Here is a 21438-nt window from a genome sequence, read left to right as displayed (position 1 = left end):
CCTAGGGGATTACCAATTCTGGATTGGGTATTGTGTAATGAACCGGATATGATTAGGGAGCTTAAGGCATAGGAACCCTCAGGAAACAGTGATCATAATGTGATAGAATTCACCCTGCAATGTAAGAGAGTGAAGCTAAAGTCAGATGCATCAGTATTGCAGTGGAGTAAAGGGAATTACAGAGGCATGATAGAGGAGCTGGCAAAAGTTGATTGGAAGGGAATACTAGCATGGATGACAGGAGTGCAGCAATGGCTGGAGTTTATGGGAACAATTCAGAAGGCACATGATAGATACATCCCAAAGAAGAGGATGTATTCTAAAGGCAGGATGTCACAACCATGGCTGACAAGGGAAGTCAAAGCCAGCATTAAAGCAAAAGAGAGTGCATATAATAGAGCAAAAATTACTGGGCAGTTAGAGGATTGGGAAGCTTTTAAAAACGAACAAACAGTATTAAAAATGAAGGATGAAATATGAAGGTAAGAAAGCCAATAACATCAAAAATGATACCTAAAGTATTTTTTCAGATATATAAAGAGTAAAAGAGAGGCGAGAGTGGATATCAGACCAATAGAAAATGACGAAGTGATAGTAACTAGACAGAAGGAAATGATGGACGAACTAAATAAGTATTTTGCATCAATTTTCACTGTGGAAGACACTAGTAGAATGCAGGAAGTTTGAGAGTGTCAAGGGGCAGATGCTATTTCTAGGGGGAAGGTGCTTGGGAAACTGAAAGGTCCGAAGGTAGATAAATCATCTAGACTAAATAGACTACTCCCCAGTGCTCTCAATGAGATCAGAAATCAATACATTCTGGCATAGTTTTGGAGGAATGGAAATTTTCAAATGTCACTCCACTCTTCAAGAAGGGAGGGAGGAAAAAGAAGCAAAATTATAGGCCAGTTAGCCTGACCTCAGTGGTTGAGAAGATTTAGAGTTGATTGTTAAGGATATGGTTTCAGGGTACTTGGAAGCACATGACAAAATACATTAAAGTCAGCATCATTTCTTTAAGGAAAAGTCTTGCCTGACAAATCTATTGGACATTATCTGAAGAAGTAACAAGAAGGATAAACAAAATAAAATTGGTGGATGTTGTGTACTTGGATTTTCAGAAGGCCTTTGACAAGGTGCCACACATGAGGCTGCTTAACAAGATAAGAGCCCATGGTGTTATAGAAAAGATACTAGCATGGATAGCGCATTGACTAATTGGCAGAATGCAAAGATTGGGTATAAAGAGATCCTTCTCAGATTGGCTGCTGGTGACTGTTGGTGTTCCACAGTGCTCTGTGTTGGGACCGATTATTTTTACATTGTATGTCAGTGATTTGAATAATGAAATTGATGGCTTTGTGGCCATATTTGTGAACTTTACAAAGATAGATGGAGGGGCAGGTAACGTTGAAGAATCAGAGAGGCTGCAGAGGACTTAGACAAATTAGGAGAATGGGCAGAGGAGTGGCAGCTGGAACACAATGTCAGGAAGTGTATGGTCATGCACTTTGGTTAAAAGGAATTAAAGCATAGTCTATTTTTTAAACAGGGAGAAAATTCAAAAATCTGAGGGACAAAGGGAGATGGGGTCCTCATGCAGGAATCCCTAAAGATTTCTTTGCAGGTTGGTGGTGAGGAAGGTAGGCAAATGCAATGTTGACATTCATTTCAAGAGGACTAGAACATAAAAGCAAGGATGTAATGCTGAAGCTGTTTAAGGCACTGGTGAGGCCTCATGCGGAGTATTGTGAACAGTTTTGAGCCCCTTATTTAAGAAGGTATGTGTTGACATTGGAGAAGATTCAGAGGAGTTTCACGAGAATGATTCCAGGAAGGAAAGAGCTATCATGTGAGCAGTAATTGAAGGCTCTGGGCCTGTACTCACCAGAATTCAGAAAAATGAGGGGGGATTTCATTGAAACCTATTGAATATTGAAAGGCCTCGATAGAATGGAAGTGGAGAAGATGTTTCCTATGTCTAGGATTTCATATCCTAAGTCTAGGACCGAGGGCACAACCTCAGAATAGAGGGACACATTAGAACAGTGATGAGGAGGTATCTCTTTAGCCAGAGGTGGTGAATTTGTAGAATTCATTGCCACAGATGGCTGTGGAAGCCAGGTCACTAGGTGCATTTAAGGCAAAGGCTGATAAGTTATGGGAAAGAAAATGGGGTTGAGGGAAATGGATCAACCATGATGAAATGGTGGAGCAGATTTAATGGGCCAAATGGCCTATTTCTACTCCAATGTCTTAGGTTTTTCAATAATACACTTCCCTGGACATCCCATACAATCCATTGCATCACATATGCTGCTGCACAAAACAACAAATTTCATGACATATATCAGTGATAATGAACCCGATTGTGGTGTGAACAGGCAGGGAATGGAGGGATTCAGACCAATGGGATTTGTTTAAACCAGCACCATATTTGGTGCAGACATGGTAGGCTGATTGAAATAAGTGGGAGCAATATTCCCATGTTGTGATGTAGAAGATAGAAAGCCTCACAGGACATTATTGGAATAATAAGCCAGCAAAGGGGAAGAGGTTTCAGCAGAGATGGAGGTGGAGCCAGACAGCCTGCAGCTCACTCAGGATCAAATAAAAAGTCAAGATGACCAACTGTCTCGTTCATCCTCAGGCCATTACAAGGGAAAGGGATGATGATGGAGTTTGTGGCAAAGAGATTAAATGGCTCTACTCTTCAGCCATCTACTCTTCCCAAGTAGATGGATGAAACTTCTGTTGTTGTTCCAAACTTCTCCATAGATGCTGCCTGACTTCCTGAGTTCCATTAGACCATAACACATAGGAGCAGAATTAGGCAATTCAGCCCATCGAATCTCTGCCATTCCATCATGGCTGATCCCAGGTACCACTCAATCCCATACACCTGCCTTCTTGCCATATTCTTTGATGCCTGACCGATCAGGAAATGATCAACTTCTACCTTAAGTATACCCACGGACTTGATGTCCACCATAGTCTGTAGCAGAGCATTCCACAGACTTACTACTCTCTGGCTAAAAAAATCCTAATTTCCTCTGTTCTAAAGGGTCATCCCTCAGTAATGAGGCTGTGCCCTCTAGTTCTGGATACGCCCACCATTGGAAACATCCTCTCCACACCCACCCTATCTAGACCTTTCAAAATTCGATAGGTTTCAATAAGACTGCTCCCCCTCCCCCCAAGCATTCTTCTCATTTCCAATGAGTACAGGACCAAAGCAGCCAAACACTCCTCATATGTTAATCTCTTCACTCCCAGAATCATCCTTGTGAATCTCCTCTGGACTTTCTCCAATGACAATACATCCTTTCTGAGATATGGGGCCCAAAACTGTTGACAATACTCCAAGTGCAGCCTGACTAGTGTCTTATAAAGCCTCAGCATTAACTCTTTGCTTTTATATTCTATTCCCTTGAAATAAATGCCAACATTGCATTTGCCTTCTTTACCACAGACTCAACCTGTAAATTAACCTTCTGGTAGTCTTGCTCAAGGACTCCTAAGTCCCTCTGCACCTCTGATGTTTGAACCTTCTCCCCATTTACATAATAGTCTGCACTATTGTTCCTTTTACCAAAATGTATTTTCATACATTTCCCAACACTGTATTTTATCTGCCACCTTTATGCCCAGTCTTCCAATCTGTCTAAGTCTTGCTGCAATTGCATTGCTTCCTCAGCACCACCTACACCTCCACCTGTCTTCATATCATCTGCAAACTTTGCCACAAAGCCATCAATTCCATTATCCAAATCACTGACAAACAATGTGAAAAGCAGTGATCCCAATACTGACTCCTGAGAAACACTACTAGACGCTGGCAGCCAACCAGAAAAGGCCCCTTTTATTCCCACTTGCTGCTTCCTGCCTGTCAGCCATTCTGCTATCCATGCCTGTATCTTTCCTGTAACACCATTGTATTTTATCTTGTTAAGCAGCCTCATGTGTGGCACTTTATCAACCCCCTACTGAAAATCCAAGTCAATGACATCCACTGTCTCTCCTTTATCTATCTTGCTTGTTACTTCCTCGAAGAACTCTAACAGATTATCAGGCAAGATCTCCCTTTACAGAAACCATGTTGACTTTGACTTATTTTATATTAGTCTCTAAGTACCTCAAAACCTAAACCTTAATAGACTCCAACACTTTCCCAGCCACTGAGGTTCTGCTAACTGGCCTATAATTTCCTCCCTTTTGTCTTCCTCCCTTCGTAAAGAGTGGAGTGACATTTGCAATTTTCCAGTCCTCCTGGACCAATGTAGAATCAAGTGATTCTTGACCAATGCATCCGTTATCTCTTCAGCAACCTCTCTCAGGCCGTGGCGTATCTAAGGTATGGCACGTGCTCTGGGCGCCACTTGAAGGGGGGCGCCACTGAGCAGTTTCTGTTAAAGTCAGACAAGCCATCCTCGGATAGTGAAAAAAGAATTTTCTTCAGATGTATGATCTGTCTTTGATTATTATGGGTCAGAAGCACTAGGATGGCCTTATTTCAGAGCATTGTGTAAGAAGACCATGAAGCATTTCTTCACGAAGAAGAAAGAAAGTGAAGCTGAAGGACAGAAGAGACGGAAGTTGGAGGCGGAGGAAGCCAAGAAGTCAAGCAAGTTCTTCATGCCTTTCTTTAAAAAACCCAGAACAAGTAGTTTGACATGTTCCATGGAGTCGCCTGCACCTGCTATATGTTTGTTAGAATCCAAAAGTGGATCAAGTTCAAATGCATCACAAGCCAAGGAGGAAGACAAGTCAGATAAATCTGAGTATGATGAGATTAAAAGTGAGGCTGCCACAGAGAACGTGGACACGACGGGAGGGGAAGACGATGGTGGTGGTGGTGATGTTGAGTTTATTGACGAGAATTTACCTGATGAGATTGAACCTGACGACACTGAACCTAGTGAACTGGATGGTGTTAAGAAGTCTCGAAGTGATTGAACAGCATGACATTGGACTTCCGAAGTTTGACAAGAATACCTGGAAAAGCAATTCTGCCTGATGCATTGAGAACAGAAATAACAAAGCTGGGTTTGAAGTATTTCCAGAACGGTGAGGGAACAACAAATAACCGCTCAATGAACAAAACTTGGTTCAAGAGGAAATTGGGAAATGGTCTTGGTGAGGAAGTGACTCACTCATGGCTAGTCTATTCCCCTTCTAAAGAGTCTGCATTTTGTATCTGTTGTCTTTTCTATTCCCAGTCAGACCATCAATCCTCATTGGAGCAGGAAAATGGATTCAACCAGTGGAAAGCACCTGAAAGGATTAGTGTTCATGAAAATGCCAAGAATCATCGGGAATGCTTCACACAGTGGAAAGAAATGGAAAGAAATTTAGCTGGAAACAGAGGAATTATTGACACGGTATTTCAGTCACAGATTGAGAAGGAAAAGCAGAAGTGGTGTGATAGCTTGACAAGAATCTTTCACTGCATAAAATTCCTTGCGACTCAGAACCTGGCCATGCGAGGACACAGGGAGTCACTTCAGCTAGATGATGACTCCAATGTGGGACGTTTCCTTGGCTTACTGAAACTACTTTGACCCTGTCATAAAAGAACACCTCCCTCATTTGAAAAGTCATCCTGGATCCACGTTTTATCTTTCACCAGGTGTCCAGAACAAATTCATCCACATGATGCCATCCACTGTTCATCAGAGTTTACTGAGAAGCATTTGTAAAGCCAAGTACTATGGTCTCATGTTTGATTCGACTCCTGATTAGGCACACCGTGAGCAGATGTCAGAAGTAGTGAGGTATGTGGAAGTTGAATTTGAGAGGAAAACAGTATGTGTTAGAGAATCCTTCCTTGGTTTTATCCAGATAAGCCAGAAGGATGCTGAGGGCTTGGTTGAAGACATCTTGAAACAGCTAGAGAAGGATAAAATGGAGCTACAAGACTGTTGGTCACAGTGCTGTGACAACCCTGCTATGATGGCTGGACACAGAAGTGGTGTTCAAGTCAAGTCAAGTCAAGTCTCTTTTTATTGTCACTTTGACCATAACTACTGGCACAGTACACAGTAAAAATGAGACAACGTTTTTCAGGACCATGGTGCTACATGAACAACACAAAAAACTACACTGAACTACATAAACCAACACAAAAACTACACTAGACTACAGACCTACCCAGGACTGCATAAAGTACACAGAACAGTGCAGGTATTACAATAAATAATAAACAAGACAATAGGCACAGCTGAGGGCGGTAGGTTAGTAGTCCGATGGCTTGGGGGAGAATCTGTTACATAAATAAACAGCTGAATTGCAGCTTCCAGGATTCCGTCTGTTTTTGTACTCCCACCGAGTATTTCATTGCCACAGACGTAGTCCAATTTATTGTCCATTGGAGAGCAGAATGGACAGGAGAGCTGGTCAGCTAGGGCTTGCTTTTCTCCTGGCACGGACTCCTGCTCACCCACCTCACTTCCGCTTCCTCACACACCACTTATGACATCCCCAACTCCAGCCACCGGCATCAGATGACTCTGAGGACTGCAGGCCCGATTCCCTCAGCAAGCAGACATTGGAGAGCAGAATGGACAGGAGAGCCGGCCGGCTAGGGCTTACTTTTTTACTGGCATGGACTCCCGCCCGCTCGCCTCATTTCTGCTTCCTCGCTTATGACGTCCCCAACTCTGGCCACCAGCATCAGGTGACTCTGAGGACTCAAGGCCAGATTCCCTCAGCAAGCCGAGGTCACACAATCTAACCAGCAAATTTTCATGACGGTTTGTTTTTGGGCGATCTCTGTATTGTAGCAGTATCTGGCAATGGTATTAGCTCTGTTATCCATTGCCCTAAAACCCTAATTGTGCCTTAAAATTAAATTTCAAAACTAAAGTAGCAACAGATCCGAAAGGCCACTACTGCTGTGTGCCATGCTGCCTACATCAAAGAATAAGTGAGAAAAACAACCTGGCAGTGTTTGTGAATTGCGACAATCACTCATTCAACTTGGCGGGTGTACATGCAGCCAAGCAGGATACAATGATGGTCACGTTTTTTGGAACCATCGAAGCTCTCTATGTGTTTTTCTCTCGTTCAACACAGTGCTGGGAAAAACTCAAAAATGCTGTGCCTCTGGTTGTTAAGTCGGAATCCAAAACCAGGTGGAGTACAAGGACGGATACAGTGAAGCCCATCAACAAGTACCTTGAGGAGATACTTCAAGTTCTCCAGTACATGATAGACAATGAAAACGAGACCAGTGAAACAAGAAGTGATGCAAGGCAGCTGTACAACCGCACGTTGAGATATGATTTTCTGATTTTGCTAGGATTTTGGAACAAAGTACAAACATTTGTACTTATTCGCATTGATCATATTCAAAAGAGGCTGCAGGATCCTAGCATGAACTTCCACGATGCTGCCCTGGATTTGAAAGCCCTCCGAGATCATTTTTATGATGAAAGAGATGTGTTGGTCAGTGAGTCACTCGAAGAAGGAGTCAGGCTCTGTCAAGAATGGAATATTGAAGTTAAAAGACGTCAGAGACGAAAGAAATAAATAGCTGATGAGAACTCAAGAGACGCTGGGTTAACAGCTAAGGAGGAAATGGGAAGAGTCATGAAGGGAACACTCACTGTCTTCACAGAGAAATGGACGAAAGGTTCGCTCGTTGCACAACCCTGTTGCCAAGTTTGGGTTTCTTCTCGATGTTGAGGGATTGTGTTATGGTGCCAACAGTAATGACCTAAAGAAGAAGTGAGAAAATTTGGGCAAATTGTACACCTCTGATGTTGATGGACAGCAGCTATATGAAGAAATTTTGGATTGCAGGATGTTGCTATCAAGGTGGGTCAACGTGAAAATATCAAGACCTGGAGAGCTTCTTGAATATATTGTTTAGAATGGAGATGAGAGTGTCTTTCCCAATCTTCGCAATGCTATTCAGATAATGCTAACCACCGCAGTTTCCAACGCCAGCTGTGAGAGATCATTCAGCAAGTTAAAACTAATATTTTCATATTTGAGAGCCTCCATGGGTCAAGGCAGACTCTGTGATCTTGCTCTGCTGTGTAGAAAGAGAAGAAACTGAAAAAACTGACTTTGATCCCATCATAGACAATTTACATCCATGAAAGCAAGGAAGGTGCAGTTATAATTTTCATGTAGTGTCATAATTTGTTAATTGAAAGATTAACAAGCTTGATTTGTATTTTTGAGCTGATATTATGGTAATGTTATCTAAAAGATGGGTGTCAGATGTTTGGACCGGGGGCGCAATTTCAGTGCTTGCCATAGGCGCTATTTTCCATAGACACACCCCTGCACTCAAGACTCTGGGACATAGTCCATCTGGTCTGGGTACCAGCTCAAGACCTTTGACTTTGCCTAGCACATTCTTTTCCTCCAGTATTTTGTATTTGCTGGTGCAAACAGATTTGGGAGTCCTAGTGCAGAATTCCTTAAAGATTATCTAGCAGATTAACCACATAACCATATAACATATAACAATTACAGCATGGAAACAGGTCATCTAGGCCCTTCTAGTCCATGCTGAACGCTTACTCTCACCTAGTCCCACCTACCTGCACTCAGTCCATAACCCTCCATTCCTTTCCTGTCCATATACCTATCCAATTTTTTTTTAAATGACAAAATCTACCACTTCTACTGGAAGCTCCTTCCACACAGCTACCACTCTCTGAGTAAAGAAGTTCCCCCAAAGTGTTAACCCTAAACTTTTGCCCCTTAACTCTCAACTCATGTCCTCTTGTTTGAATCTCCCCTAATCTCAATGGAAAAAGCCTATCCACGTCAACTGTATCTATCCCCCTCGTAATTTTAAATACCTCTATCAAGTCCCCCCTCAACCTTCTATGCTCCAAAGAATAAAGACCTAACTTGTTCAACCTTTCTCTGTAACTTAAGTGCTGAAACCCTAAGTTGGTAGTAAAGAAGACAATTTTAGCATTCTGATAATTTCTGCAATTTTAGCATTCGTTTTGAGAGAACTAGAATATGAAATCAAGATTGCAATACTGAGGCTTTATAAGCATTTTGATCAGACACTATTTGGAGTATTGTGAGCAGGTTTGGCCTCATATCTAAAAATGGATGGGCTGGTATTGAGAGAGTCCAAATGAGGTTCATGAGAATAATTCTGGGAATGAAAGGTTTAGTATATGAGGTGTGTTTGATGACTCTGGGCCTGTACTCACTGGAGTTTAGATGAAAGAGGAGGATCTCATGGAAACTTTTTGAATATTGAAATACCTTGACAGAGTGAATGTGAAGATGTTTCCTGGAGAGGGGGAGTCTAGTACAAGTGGACACAGCATCAAAATAGAGGGACATCCATTTAGAACAGAGATAAAAGAGGTGGCGGTGTGGCACTGTTGATCAGAGATATTGTCATGGCTGCAGAAAAGGTGGTCTCTGTGGGTGGAGGTTAGGAACAGGAAGGGGTCAATAATTTTACTGGGTGTTTTTTACAGGCCACCCAGTAGTAACAGGGATATCGGGGAGCAGATAGGGAAACAGATCCTGGAAAGGTGTAATAATAACAGAGTTGTCATGATGAGAGATTTTAATTTCCCAAATATCAATTAGCATCTCCCTAGAGCAAGGGGTTCAGATGGGGTGGAGTTTGTTAGGTGTGTTCAGATAAATTTCTTTACATAGTATGTAGATAAGCCTACAAGAGGAGAGGCTGTACTTGATTTGGTTTTGGGAAATGAACCTGGTCAGGTGTCAGATCTGGAGCTTTTGGAAAGCATCAAGTTGGATAAGTCTCCGAGACCGGATGAAATGTATGCCAGGGTACTGTGGGAGGTGAGAGAGGAGATTGCTGAGCCTCTGGCGACGATCTTTGCATCATCAATGGGGTCAGGAGAGGTTCCCGAGGATTGGAGGGTTGCGGATGTTGCTCCTTTATTCAAGAAAGGGAGTAGAGATAACCCAGGAAATTATAGACCAGTGGGCCTTATCTCAGTGGTTGGTAAGTTGATGGAGAAGATCCTGAGAGGCAGGACTTATGAACATTTGGAGAGGTATATTATGATTAGAAGTCAACATGGCTTTGTCAAGGGCAGGTTGTGCCTTACGAGCCTGATTGAATTTTTTGAGCATGTGGCTAAACACATTGATGAAGGAAGAGAAGTAGATGTAGCGTATATGGATTTCAGCAAGGCATTTGACAAGGTACCCCATACAAGACTTATTGAGAAAGTAAGGAGGCATGGGATCCAAGGGGACATTGCTTTGTGGATCCAGAACTGGCTTGCCCACAGAAGGCAAAGAGTGATTGTAGACGGGTCATATTCTGCATATGAGGTTGGTCGCCAGTGAAGTGCCTCAGGGATCTGTTCTGGGACCCTTGCTCTTCGTGATTTTTATAAATAACCTGGATGAGGAAGTGGAGGGATGGGTTAGTAAGTTTGCTGATGACACAAAGGTTTGAGGTGTCGTGAATAGTGTGGATGGCTGTCAGAGGTTACAGCGTGACATTGATAGGATGCAAAACTTGGCTGAGAAGTGGAAGATGGAGTTCAACCCAGATAAGTGTGAAGTAGTTCATTTTGGTAGGTCAAATATGATGGCAGAATATAGTACTAATGGTATGACTCTTGGCAGTGTGGAGGATCAGAGGGATCTTGAGGTCCGAGTCCACAGGACACTCAAAACAGCTGCACAGATTGACTCTGTGGTTAAGAAAGCGTATGGTGCATTGGCCTTCATCAATCATGGAATTGAACTTAGGAGCCAAAGGTAATGTTGCAGCTATATAGGACCCTGCTCAAACCCAACATGGAGTATTGTGCTCAGTTCGGGTCGCCTCACTACAGGAAGGATGTGGAAGCTATAGAAAGGGTGCAGAGGAGATTTACAAGGATGTTGCCTGGATTGGGGAGCATGGCTTATGAGAATAGGTTGAGCGAACTCGGCCTTTTCTCCTTGGAGCAAAGGAGGATGAAAGGTGACCTGATAGAGGTGTACAAGATGATGAGAGGTATTGATCGTGTGGATAGTCAGAGGCCTTTTCCCAGGGCTGAAATGGTTGCCACAAGAGGACTCGGGTTTAAGGTGCTGAGCTGTAGGTACAGAGGAGATGTCAGGGGTAAGTTTTTTACTCAGAGAGTGGTGAGTGCGTGGAATTGGCTGCCGGCAACGGTGGTGGAGGCGGATATGATAGGGTCTTTTAAGAGGCTTTTAGATAGGTGCATGGAGCTTAGTAAAATAGAGGGCTAAAGGTAAGCCGAGTAGGGACATGTACGGCAGAACTTTGTGGACTGTAGGGCCTGTATTGTGCCATAGGTTTCTATAAGGAGAAGTTTCTTTAGACAGGTGATGGTGAATCTAAGGATTTCATTGCCACAGATGGCTCTGGAGGACAAGTCATTGAGTATATTTAAAGCAAGGGTTGATAGGTTCTTGATTAGTCATGGTGTCAAATGTTACAGGAAGAAGGCAGAAGAATGAGGTTGAGAGGGATAATAAATCAGCCATGGTAGAATGGTGTAGCAGATATGATGGACTGAATGGCCTGATACTGCTCCTCTGCGTTACCTTCTCATGGTTTTACGGTGGTATAGAACACCAAAGCATAGTACAGGCCCTTCAGCCCACAATGTCTTGCCAAAAACATTGGTACTCTATGATCAATCTAACCCTTCCCTCCTACACACAGTACTGGGTAAAAATCTTAGGTATATACTGTATATACTGTATATAGGTATATACTGTATATAGGGGATGGTGTGGGTACAGACACCCCAGCTCTGAGACACCAGGCAAGGTCATTTGATTCCAAGCAATTGGTTTATTGATCATTACAGATTATCTATCTGGTGCTTCCCGCCCCCTTCCCGCTCCCTTCCCCTTTTCCCAACCATGATTTCCCTCTCCCTGGCTCCCTCCCACTCTCAGTCCACAATAGAGACCCATATCTAAATCAGGTTTATCATCACTCACATATGTCATGAAATCTGTTTTTTTGTATGGCAGTACAGTGTAATACATAAAATTACTACAGTACTGTGCAGATGTCTTAGGCACCTCACCTGTATACAGTATAAGTGCTTAAGAATTTTGGACAGTATTGTAGTCATCTCTGTGATCAATCCTTCCCTCCTACATAGTCCATCAATTTTCTATCATCCATGTACCTCTTATATGTCGTTAATGTATCTGTCAATGTTGGTTTAACCAACATGGTGCACTGGTGTAGCTATGTGCCCAACTCATTTCCAGGCTGATGAAGACAAGATGGTGGTGCCTTCCTCACCACCTTGCCTGTGCCACCAGGGTTTATTTACAACGGAAAAATAATCTGTGTCCCTGCAAATATGAACATCAGTAGAAACCAAGTCAGTTTACTGGTTGTCCATGGAGAATGGCCTCATTTTCACAAGCACTGCAAGTACACAAGAATCACTCATTATGGTACCCAGTGTTTTGTAAGGATAAGGACAAAAGGCCACAAGACTAATTAGGAAGAACAATTAGAGTTATCGAGTCACAGAGTAATAGAACACAGACGTAGGCTCTTCTGCCCAACCAGTACACGCTGACCATTATACCCACCCAACTAGTCCCAATTTCCTGCATTCAGCCCATGTCCTTCCAAGCCCCTCCTCTCTACGTGCCTCTTCAATGATATTATTGTACCTGCCTCAACCACTTCCACTGGCTGCTCATTCTACTTACTAGGGGAATCTTATGATCAAATGAATGCATCATAAGTTTCTTGTTTTTCCTTGTGACGACTGCAGGATACAAAGGGCGAGTTTTCTGATGAGTCACCTGTGGACATTATGCAAGCTGTTGATACCCTGCAAGCAGTAGGGAGACGCTTTCAAAGATGCATTGACTCCTTGGAGGAACTCTTGGAAGAAAGGGAAAATCTTATTAGAGAATTAATCTTTGTGAAAGAACCAAAGATCCAAGAGGTTTGCGACCTGCGGGCAAAGCTGCTGGTGCTTTTCCAGGGTAAATCAGAGGCAGAGATTGAATGTGAAAACTACAAGGAGGAGATCAAATCTACCAAAAGGAAACTGTTTGAAATTATAAAAACTCAAATGACCTACAAACATGAGGTGAGCACCAGTAATCAAAGCCTTCCCCAGATGGCGTTAGAACAAGAAGCTTTAGAATCCGAGGCACAGCTCCTCTCTGATGAACTGGTTGTGCTTAAAGATCACCAGCAAGAAGAAATAAACCAAGCAATCCACAAACTGGAAAACATCAGAAACACTATCAATAGCGTGTCCATATCAAAAAGCCAGCAAACAGACGAATTCCAGACGATTTTAGCTGAGCAAAGACAGTGGCTAGAGAAATATTATGAACCCAAACTGGAAAATCTGATGAAATGGGATCAAAACAGGACTGAATTCCTACGTCGCACACAGCAGGAGATTAAAGGGTTCAGGCAGCAGCTGCAGGTGCTGCTGGATCAGGGAGCAAAACTGAGCACCCAGAAGCAATTCCTCCAGCGACAACTGCAGGCAACACAAGAGGAGAGGGGCCAGGACATTGCGCTTTATCAGGTAAAGAGACAAGTAATTTTTTTATAATAGGGTAATGGGAGAAATCTCATGCATTCTGATTTCAATCTAAATTTAGTTTTCTCACTTTAAAATCAAAACCAAATGTATAGGTTTAAAGAAAAAGGCCTCTATTGGTTTCAAAATCAACTCAGAGAGGGCATTAGGGTTTGAGAGGGTTTGTAAGAGGAATTATTAAAGTCAATACTGCATGGGAACAAGCCATTCAGCCTGACTAGTCATGCCAGCCAAGATTCCCATCAAAGTTAGTCCTATTATCCCACATCCCTCTAAACCAGGGGTTCTTAATCTGGGGTCTACACACCTTTTGGGGTCCATGGATAAACTCTGGGGGTCTGTGAACTTGGCTGGGAAAAAATTACATCTTTATTTTCACTAACCTCAAACTGAAATTTAGTATTTCCTTCAATGATGAATGTAGGCAACAAACCACAGTAGTATTAGCAGTACCTGTGACTTTGTCACCAATAGAAATACAGATATTTTCATATTACCTTGCAGTTGTTAAATGTAGTCTTGTTATCTAACATGTTAATAAAGCACATCTATTACTATATCACAGTCTGATTTTATATTTGATAACAGTTTCTTTTGTAATCCTATGTATTTTATTTTCTATATTTAAATACATCATTTTGAGAAGCAGTCCACTGGAGAGGAAGGAATCTGATTGGAGAGGAGGGGGAGAAAGGGAAGGAGGAGGGGACCCGGGGGGGAAGTAATAAGTAGGTGAGAAAAGGTGAAAGGCCAGAGTGGGGAATAAAGGAAGGGAGGAGTTTTTTCCCTATCCATGTAACTTTTAAATGTTGTATTTGTACCTGCCTCAACCAGTTCCTCTGGCAATTCGTTTCAAATGTAAAGCACTTGCTTCATGAAGGAGCTACCCCTCACCTGAAATCTGCTCTGCCTGGTTTTTAATTCCCCAACCCTGGGAAAAAGGCTGAAAGTATTCACCCTATACACCTCTATAAGGTCACCTCTCAGTCTGTTACACTTAGTGCAGGAGCAACTTTATGGAGATTACAGATGAAACAAAATTTGGCAATGCCAGGCATTGTTATAGATTGAAACTGGCAGGCAGTAGCAGATATAATCCAAAGAGGTCACATCAAGTGGTGAAGACTAATGTGGAAAGACAGCTTAGCATTAAAAGCACCTTTTAAAAATGGATAGTGTGTTCCCTCCCCGGTTCCAGGAACAAGGACACATTGGTCAAAGAACACTGGGGCTGTCTACAAGAAGGGTCAGAGCGTCTCTATTTCCTGAGGAGACTGAGGTCCTTTAACATCTGCCGGACGATGTTGAGGATGTTCTACAAGTCTGTGGTGGCCAGTGCTGTCATGTTTGCTGTTGTGTGCTGGGGCAGCAGGCTGAGGGTAGCAGACACCAACAGAATCAACAAACTCATTCGTAAGGCTAGTGATGTTGTGCGGGTGGAAATGGACTCTCTGATGGTGGTGTCTGAAAAGAAGATGCTGTCCAAGTTGCATGCCATCTTGGACAATGTCTCCCATCCACTCCATAATGTACTTGTTAGGCACAAGAGTACATTCAGCCAGAGACTCATTCCACCGAGATGCAACACTGAGAGTCATAGGAAGTTATTCCTGCCTGTGGCCATCAAACTTTACAACTCCTCCTTCGGAGTGTCAGACACCCTGAGCCAATAGGCTGGTTCTGGACTAATTTCCACTTGGCTTTATTTACTTATTATTATTTAATTATTTATGGTTTTATATTGCTATATTTCTACACTATTCTTGGTTGGTGCGACTGTAACAAAACCCAATGTCCCTCGGGATCAATAAAGTATGTCTGACTGTCTGGCTGGAGCATATATAGGACATTCTGAAATGGGAGGGTGAACAGCCAGAGATTGCGATGTGTACAATTGTTGTGGGGTAAGAAGATGAAGATTTGAAAAAGGAATTTAGGGGATTAGGCAAAGAGTTGAAAGTATTACAGTCTCAGAGATTACTGGGATTTCTGATCCAACATTATAATGTCAGAGTAGATTCACAAGGATGATCGCTGAGATGGAGTGCTTAACTTGCATGGAGATACCGGAGAAGCAGAGGAAGCTGAGGCGTGGCCTGATGAACTGTGGGAGAGGCATAGAAAGGGTAGCACTGTCTCTTCATCAGACTGCCTTATGTCATCTGAAAATTTGATGGGCCACCTTTAAAAGAAACATTTCACTAAGACAAAGGTGTCCAAGACCAGCAGGCAAAGATTTGAACTAAAGAATAGTAGGTTTAGAGAAGATTCAATGAAAAATACTTTTCACCTAGAGGTGCTTGTAATGAGACCATAAGACCATAAAGTATAGGAGCAGAATTAGGCCATTCAGCCCATCAATCTGCTCTACTATTCAATTATTCCTGAATTTTTTCAAACCCATTTTCCTGTCTTCTCCCCATAACCTTTAACCCCCATCAGTCAAGAATCTATCAACCTCTGCCTTAAATACACTCATTGACAGCCTCCACAGTGGATCACACCAGCTGAGAGGATGGTTTAAGCCAAGGGTTCCCAACCTTTTTATGCCATGAACTAATACCATTAAGGAAGGGTTCTGTGGATTTCAGGTTGGTTTAAGCTGTGGTTTAAGCTGATGCTCTCTCAACATTTAAGAACCAGGGCATCAAAGGATATGGTGAAAAGGCAGATGTATGGGGTTGAGTGGGATCCAGGATCAGCCATGATGGAATGGTAGAGCAGACTTGATGGGCTGAATGGCTAAATTATGCTTCTATGTCTTATGGTCTTATGGCCTTGCATTTTAGACAAGCATGCAAAACCCCAGGATGGGGTCAGTTACACACCTGGTGCTGGTACAGGGAGGTACTCGTTTACATGGACATTAGAGCTGGTGAAGGTTCTATTTCTGACTGTACTTCTCTTGTGATTATTCAGTCCATCCTCGGCAATGAAAATGGGTGAGGAAGGCCTGTGAGATTTTCAGACTGACACAAAACATTCTAGAGGTGGAGACACAGGAGATGGCAGATATTGGAATCTGGAGCAACCAACAATCTGCTGAGGGAACTCAAAGTACATAAATGTCACAATATAACTCAATGGGTTGAGCATCTTCTGTGGAGAGAAAGGAACTGCTGGTTATTCCGGAAGTGGTCATTTTTATATCTTGCAATAAAATATATTTCTTTCAAAGGGATGCATTTCTTAGCTTTACAACATTGTATTGCTGTAATAGCATTCCTCTCAACTTTTTAGGCATAGTCCTTTATAAGACTATTAGGCATAGGAGCAGAATTAGGCCATCTGGCCCATTGAGTCTGCTCTGCCATTCAATCATGGCTGATCCTTTTTTTTCCCTCCTAAACCCCAGTTTCCGGCCTTCTCCCGTAACCTTTGATGCCATGTCCAATCAAGAACCTATCAATCTCTGCCTTAAATACACCCAACAACCTGGCCTCCACAGCTGCATGTGGCAACAAATTCCACAAATTCACTACCCTTTGGCTGAAGAAATTTCCCCGTATCTCTGTTTTGAAAGAGCACCCCTCTATCCTGACACTGTGCCCTCTTGTCCTAGACTCTCCCACCATGGGAAACGTCCTTTCCACATCTACTCTGTCTAGGCCTCTTCCTTCTGAATTCCAGCAAGGTACAGATCCAGAGATAACCTGGTGTCCACAATAATTCTTCCTCCTCACTCTCCACCCACAGATGCTGCTCGACCTGCTGAGTTCCTCCAGAAGCTGTTTATTGCTTTATTGTTTATTGACTCCACAGCCTTAATTTGTTTCCACTCCCAGTACCACCATCAACGCTGCCCTCACCTGCATCTCTCCCATTTCACATAGGTCTGCCCTCACCCCTTTCCCCTGTCACCATACCAAGGATAGGGTTCCTCCTATTCTCACCTACCATCTTACCAGCATCCGCATCTAGCACATAATTCTCCATAACTTCTACCATCTCCAAAGGGATCCCTCCACCAAGCACATTTTTCTCTCCCACCCCGAACTCTCTGCTTTCCACAGGGATCACGCCCTATGCAACTCCCTTGTCTTTTCATCCCTCTCCACTGATCTCCCTCCTGGCACTTATCCTTGCAAGTGGAACCAGTGCTATACCTGACCCTACACCTCTTTCCTCACTACCATTCAGGGTCCAAACAGATCTTCCAAGTGAGGCGACACTTTATCTATGAGTTTGTTGGGGTCATCTACTGTATCTGGAGCTCCCAGTGTGACCTCCCGTACATCAGTAAGACCAGACATAGATTGGAAGACCTCTTCTCTGCTCCATCTTCCAGAAAAAAATGAGATCTCCTTGTAGCCACCCATTTCAATTCTATTTCCTGTTCTCATTCCACCATGATGAGGCCACACTCAGGTTGGAGAAGTAACACCTTGTATTCCATCTGCGTATCCTCCAACCTGATGAAATGAACATTGAACTTCCAGTAAATGCCTTCACCATTCCGCTTTCCTGATCTCTCTCTCACCTTATCTCCTTACCTGCCCATTACCTCTCCCAGTGCTCTTCCCCCTTCCTTTTCTTCCATGGACTTCTGTCCTCTCCTATCAGATCCCCCCCTTCTCCAGCCTTTAATCTCTTTCACCAATCAACTTCCCAGCTCTTTACTTCACCCTCTCCCTCTCTCCCGGTTTTACCTTTCTCCTACCACCTAACATTTCTTCCTCCCCTTCCCCCGCCGCCCAATACAGGAGCTAAGCTTCCTCTGAACAGTACAAGTTTCTCTAAATATTATTGTTCCTACTTGCTCTCATCTCCTCAGCCTTTAAACAGATTACATACATCTCCTTCCCCTGGTACCCATCACCAAGCTAATGTGAGGTCACCAGGGTTGTTTGCTGAAGTTTTGATATCATTTAGTTAATTCATTTGAGGAATTTTCTGAAATTGCATCATTTCTGAAAAATGCTAAATGACTCCATTTCTACAGTATTATTGTGAAAACAAACTTCCAAACTTGAAATATTACTCAATGAACATTTATCAATGTATCAGACAGAGATAAGGGAGTTAGAAGCCAAAGTCAGCATCCTGAAAACAGAGCTTGTTATACAGAAGAAAAAGAATGATAATATGAGGATTATGAAGGAGACCCTGTCAGAGGAATTGGCTGCTTACAGGTAAGTCTAAGTCTGTAACAGAACAGCTTGCAAGTTGCATCAATGTCAAAATAATGCCTACTTAAAAGTTTTGGAAAGTTTTTGACATCAGATTGAAATGTTCTGTATGATATTTTAGAAGAGTACAGACAATTACAGCAACTGGTGTAGATCATCAAGAATAAAACATGGTTACAGTGTTTTCCCCTTATCAGAAATATTAAGACTGCAAAAGTGAAACTTCTGAACAATTCCCTTTCACATTCAGTGTAGACAGGAAGTTAAAATCAGCTGTGTATCGGTAATGTCAACAAAAGGGGTTGGAAAACAGGAAAATTAAGGTACTCAACATCACTGTCACCTGTACAAAATCCAAGAACCAGGAAATTCTCTTCTGGTTTTCCTGGAAGTAAAATTAGATTCTCAAACATCAGCTGAATTTACATATCAGAACTGAATTATGCAAATCACCAAAGCTCCAGGTGACAGGGTGTGCAGATATGGCCCAAGGGTTTTGGGGGGGGGGGGGAGGAGAGAGAGAGAGAGAGAGAGATCATTACATAACAATACATAATGAGAGCATGAAATAACAAGATAAAGAGTTCTTAAAGTGAGATCATTGGTTGTGGAAACATCTCAATAGATGAGTGTAGTTATCCTCCTTTGTTCAAGAGCCTGATACTAAATAGTTACTGCTCCTAACAGCATCAGTCTTGGTAGCCTTCTTTCCCAGAACCAGGACAATGGTAAGTAGGGAGCTTAGATGATGTTCTGTTTTTGGTCAAGGCTCAACAAGACTGAAACAAGAGGAAGTTCACTATCACCACAATGGAACACCAATTGGCTAGAACGTGCATACTCACGAGGGTTGATTGCTGAGCCCATTCCACAACCCACCTGCAGGGCATGCAGACCCTGTGACAGAATCCACAGTTGTGACAGGCCCTCTCTCCCTAGGCACAGCTCCCGAGATGCCAGAGACCTGAGCTTGCTGGAAGTCCCGGATGAGAGACTTGTCAAGAATGCATGGACTGGAACCCAATAATGTTTATTACCCCTCCCAATCCATGAGATACTAGACCCTGGCCTGTGGCCAGCAAGATGCCAGGAGGTGCTGCACAGAACAGACCAGGGAACCATTCAGCAAGCAGGGAGGAGGTGGAGAGAGTGTGACTGAAGCCAGGGTCAAGGTATTCACTGGCTTGAATTTGAACATGGAACTCTGGGTGCATCTTCATTGAACATGGAAGGCGCAATCTGTATCATACTTGTTGATAGTCTTTTCCACTACGAATGGACCTCACATAGTGTGGAGCCAATTTGTGGCTCTTGACTTTCAAGGGAAGATTTTCATATGCCAGTCAGATTTTCTCCCCTGGCATGAGAGGCCTCAGCCGTTGGCAGAGCTGATCAGCCTCCCAGGCATGTTATTTCTAAGCATGCAGCAGAGAAGTCCTGCCCATCTCCACGTATGCTTGTAGTGTTGGAACAGCTGTTCAGCAGCAGGAACTCTCACATCAATCTTCTGGTCAGGGAAGGTCAGAGGAGGGAGACCGCCTCTAATCCCCAAATTACTGGAGCAGCAATGCACAAGTGAGGAAGGATGGGCTTTGGACTGGCGGTGGCAGTGGAGGTTTTGAAGGCTGTTTTCCACTTATCTCCTTCTCAGATACAAACGAGGTTGTAAGTATTGTGCAGATCTATCTTGGAAAATATGGTTGCATCCTGGAGATGTTCGAACACAGAGGGTAGTAGTTCTTCACTATGATGCTGTTTAGGGGCCAATAATCAATTCAGGGACAGAGCGTGCCATCCTTCTTGATCACAAAAAAGAAGATCACCCCTGCTGGCAATATTGATGGATACACCAATCGGGATCGGGAGGAAGTTACAGCTTGTGATTCAGCTGGGATCTCAGAGAATTCGACCGTTGTAGGTAGGATTTAAGCCTACCTGGTCAATACCTGTGGAGGAGGGGGAACTGCGCAGGCGCGAGTGACGTCAGCGTCGAGCGCGCACTTTAAAAGGCAGGACTTCTTGTCAGAGCGGGCAGTGGAGTCCGTGGAAGCAGAGTCCTGGGCTTTGGCTAAGGGGGAGTCCGTGGAAGCAGAGTCCTGGGCTTTGGCTAAGTGGGCTTCGGCGTAAGGGGACTTCGGTAAGCCTGTGTGATTGTTCGCTGAGGGGAAGAAGGTAAGGTCGCTAGGTGCTTTTTAGACTTATTCTATTAATCCAGTTCAGGTATGGGGGAGACAGTCAGACCAGTGGTGTGCTCCGTATGCAGTATGTGGGAAGTCAGGGTCAACACAGTTGTCCCTGATGACCACACCTGCAAAAGGTGCGTCCAGCTGCAGCTCCTATCAGCCCGAGTTAGGGAGTTGGAGCAGGAGCTGGATGAACTATGGATCATTCGGGAGGCAGAGGCACAGATAGATAGGAGTTATCAGGAGGTAGTCACACCAAAAATCCAAGAAGTAGACAGATGGGTCACAGTCCAGAGAGGCAGGGGGAGCAGGCAGAGAGAGCAGAGCACCCCTGCGGCCATTCCCATTAACAATAAGTATACCGTACTGGATACTGTTGATGGGGATGACCTACCAGGAATGAGTTGTAGTGGTCCTGCTTCTGGCACAGAGGTTGAACCCTCAACTAGAAAGGGGAGGAGGGAAGAGAAGAGAGCGATAGTTTTAGGGGATTCTATAGTCAGGGGGGCAGATAGGAGATTTTGTGGGGCAGATCGGGAGTCTCGGATGGTATGTTGCCTCCCTGGTGCCAGGGTCTGGGACATCTCAGATCGG

General features: G+C 43.5%; 1 protein-coding gene across 1 annotated transcript; it reads left to right on the top strand.

The window, feature by feature from the left end:
* The first annotated feature begins 5127 nt into the window (after positions 1-5127).
* LOC132380591 (syncoilin-like) lies at positions 5128-19688 on the top strand. The gene is made up of 4 exons (XM_059949511.1): positions 5128-5136; positions 12741-13517; positions 18540-18664; positions 19601-19688. The coding sequence occupies exons 1-4, from the start codon at positions 5128-5130 to the stop codon at positions 19686-19688; spliced, it is 999 nt and encodes a 332-aa protein (XP_059805494.1).
* The last annotated feature ends 1750 nt before the right edge of the window (positions 19689-21438 follow it).

The sequence above is a fragment of the Hypanus sabinus genome, chromosome 24 (genome assembly GCF_030144855.1).
Source record: "Hypanus sabinus isolate sHypSab1 chromosome 24, sHypSab1.hap1, whole genome shotgun sequence".
NCBI classification, from domain to species: domain Eukaryota; kingdom Metazoa; phylum Chordata; class Chondrichthyes; order Myliobatiformes; family Dasyatidae; genus Hypanus; species Hypanus sabinus.
This window is presented reverse-complemented; position numbering and strand designations above follow the sequence as displayed.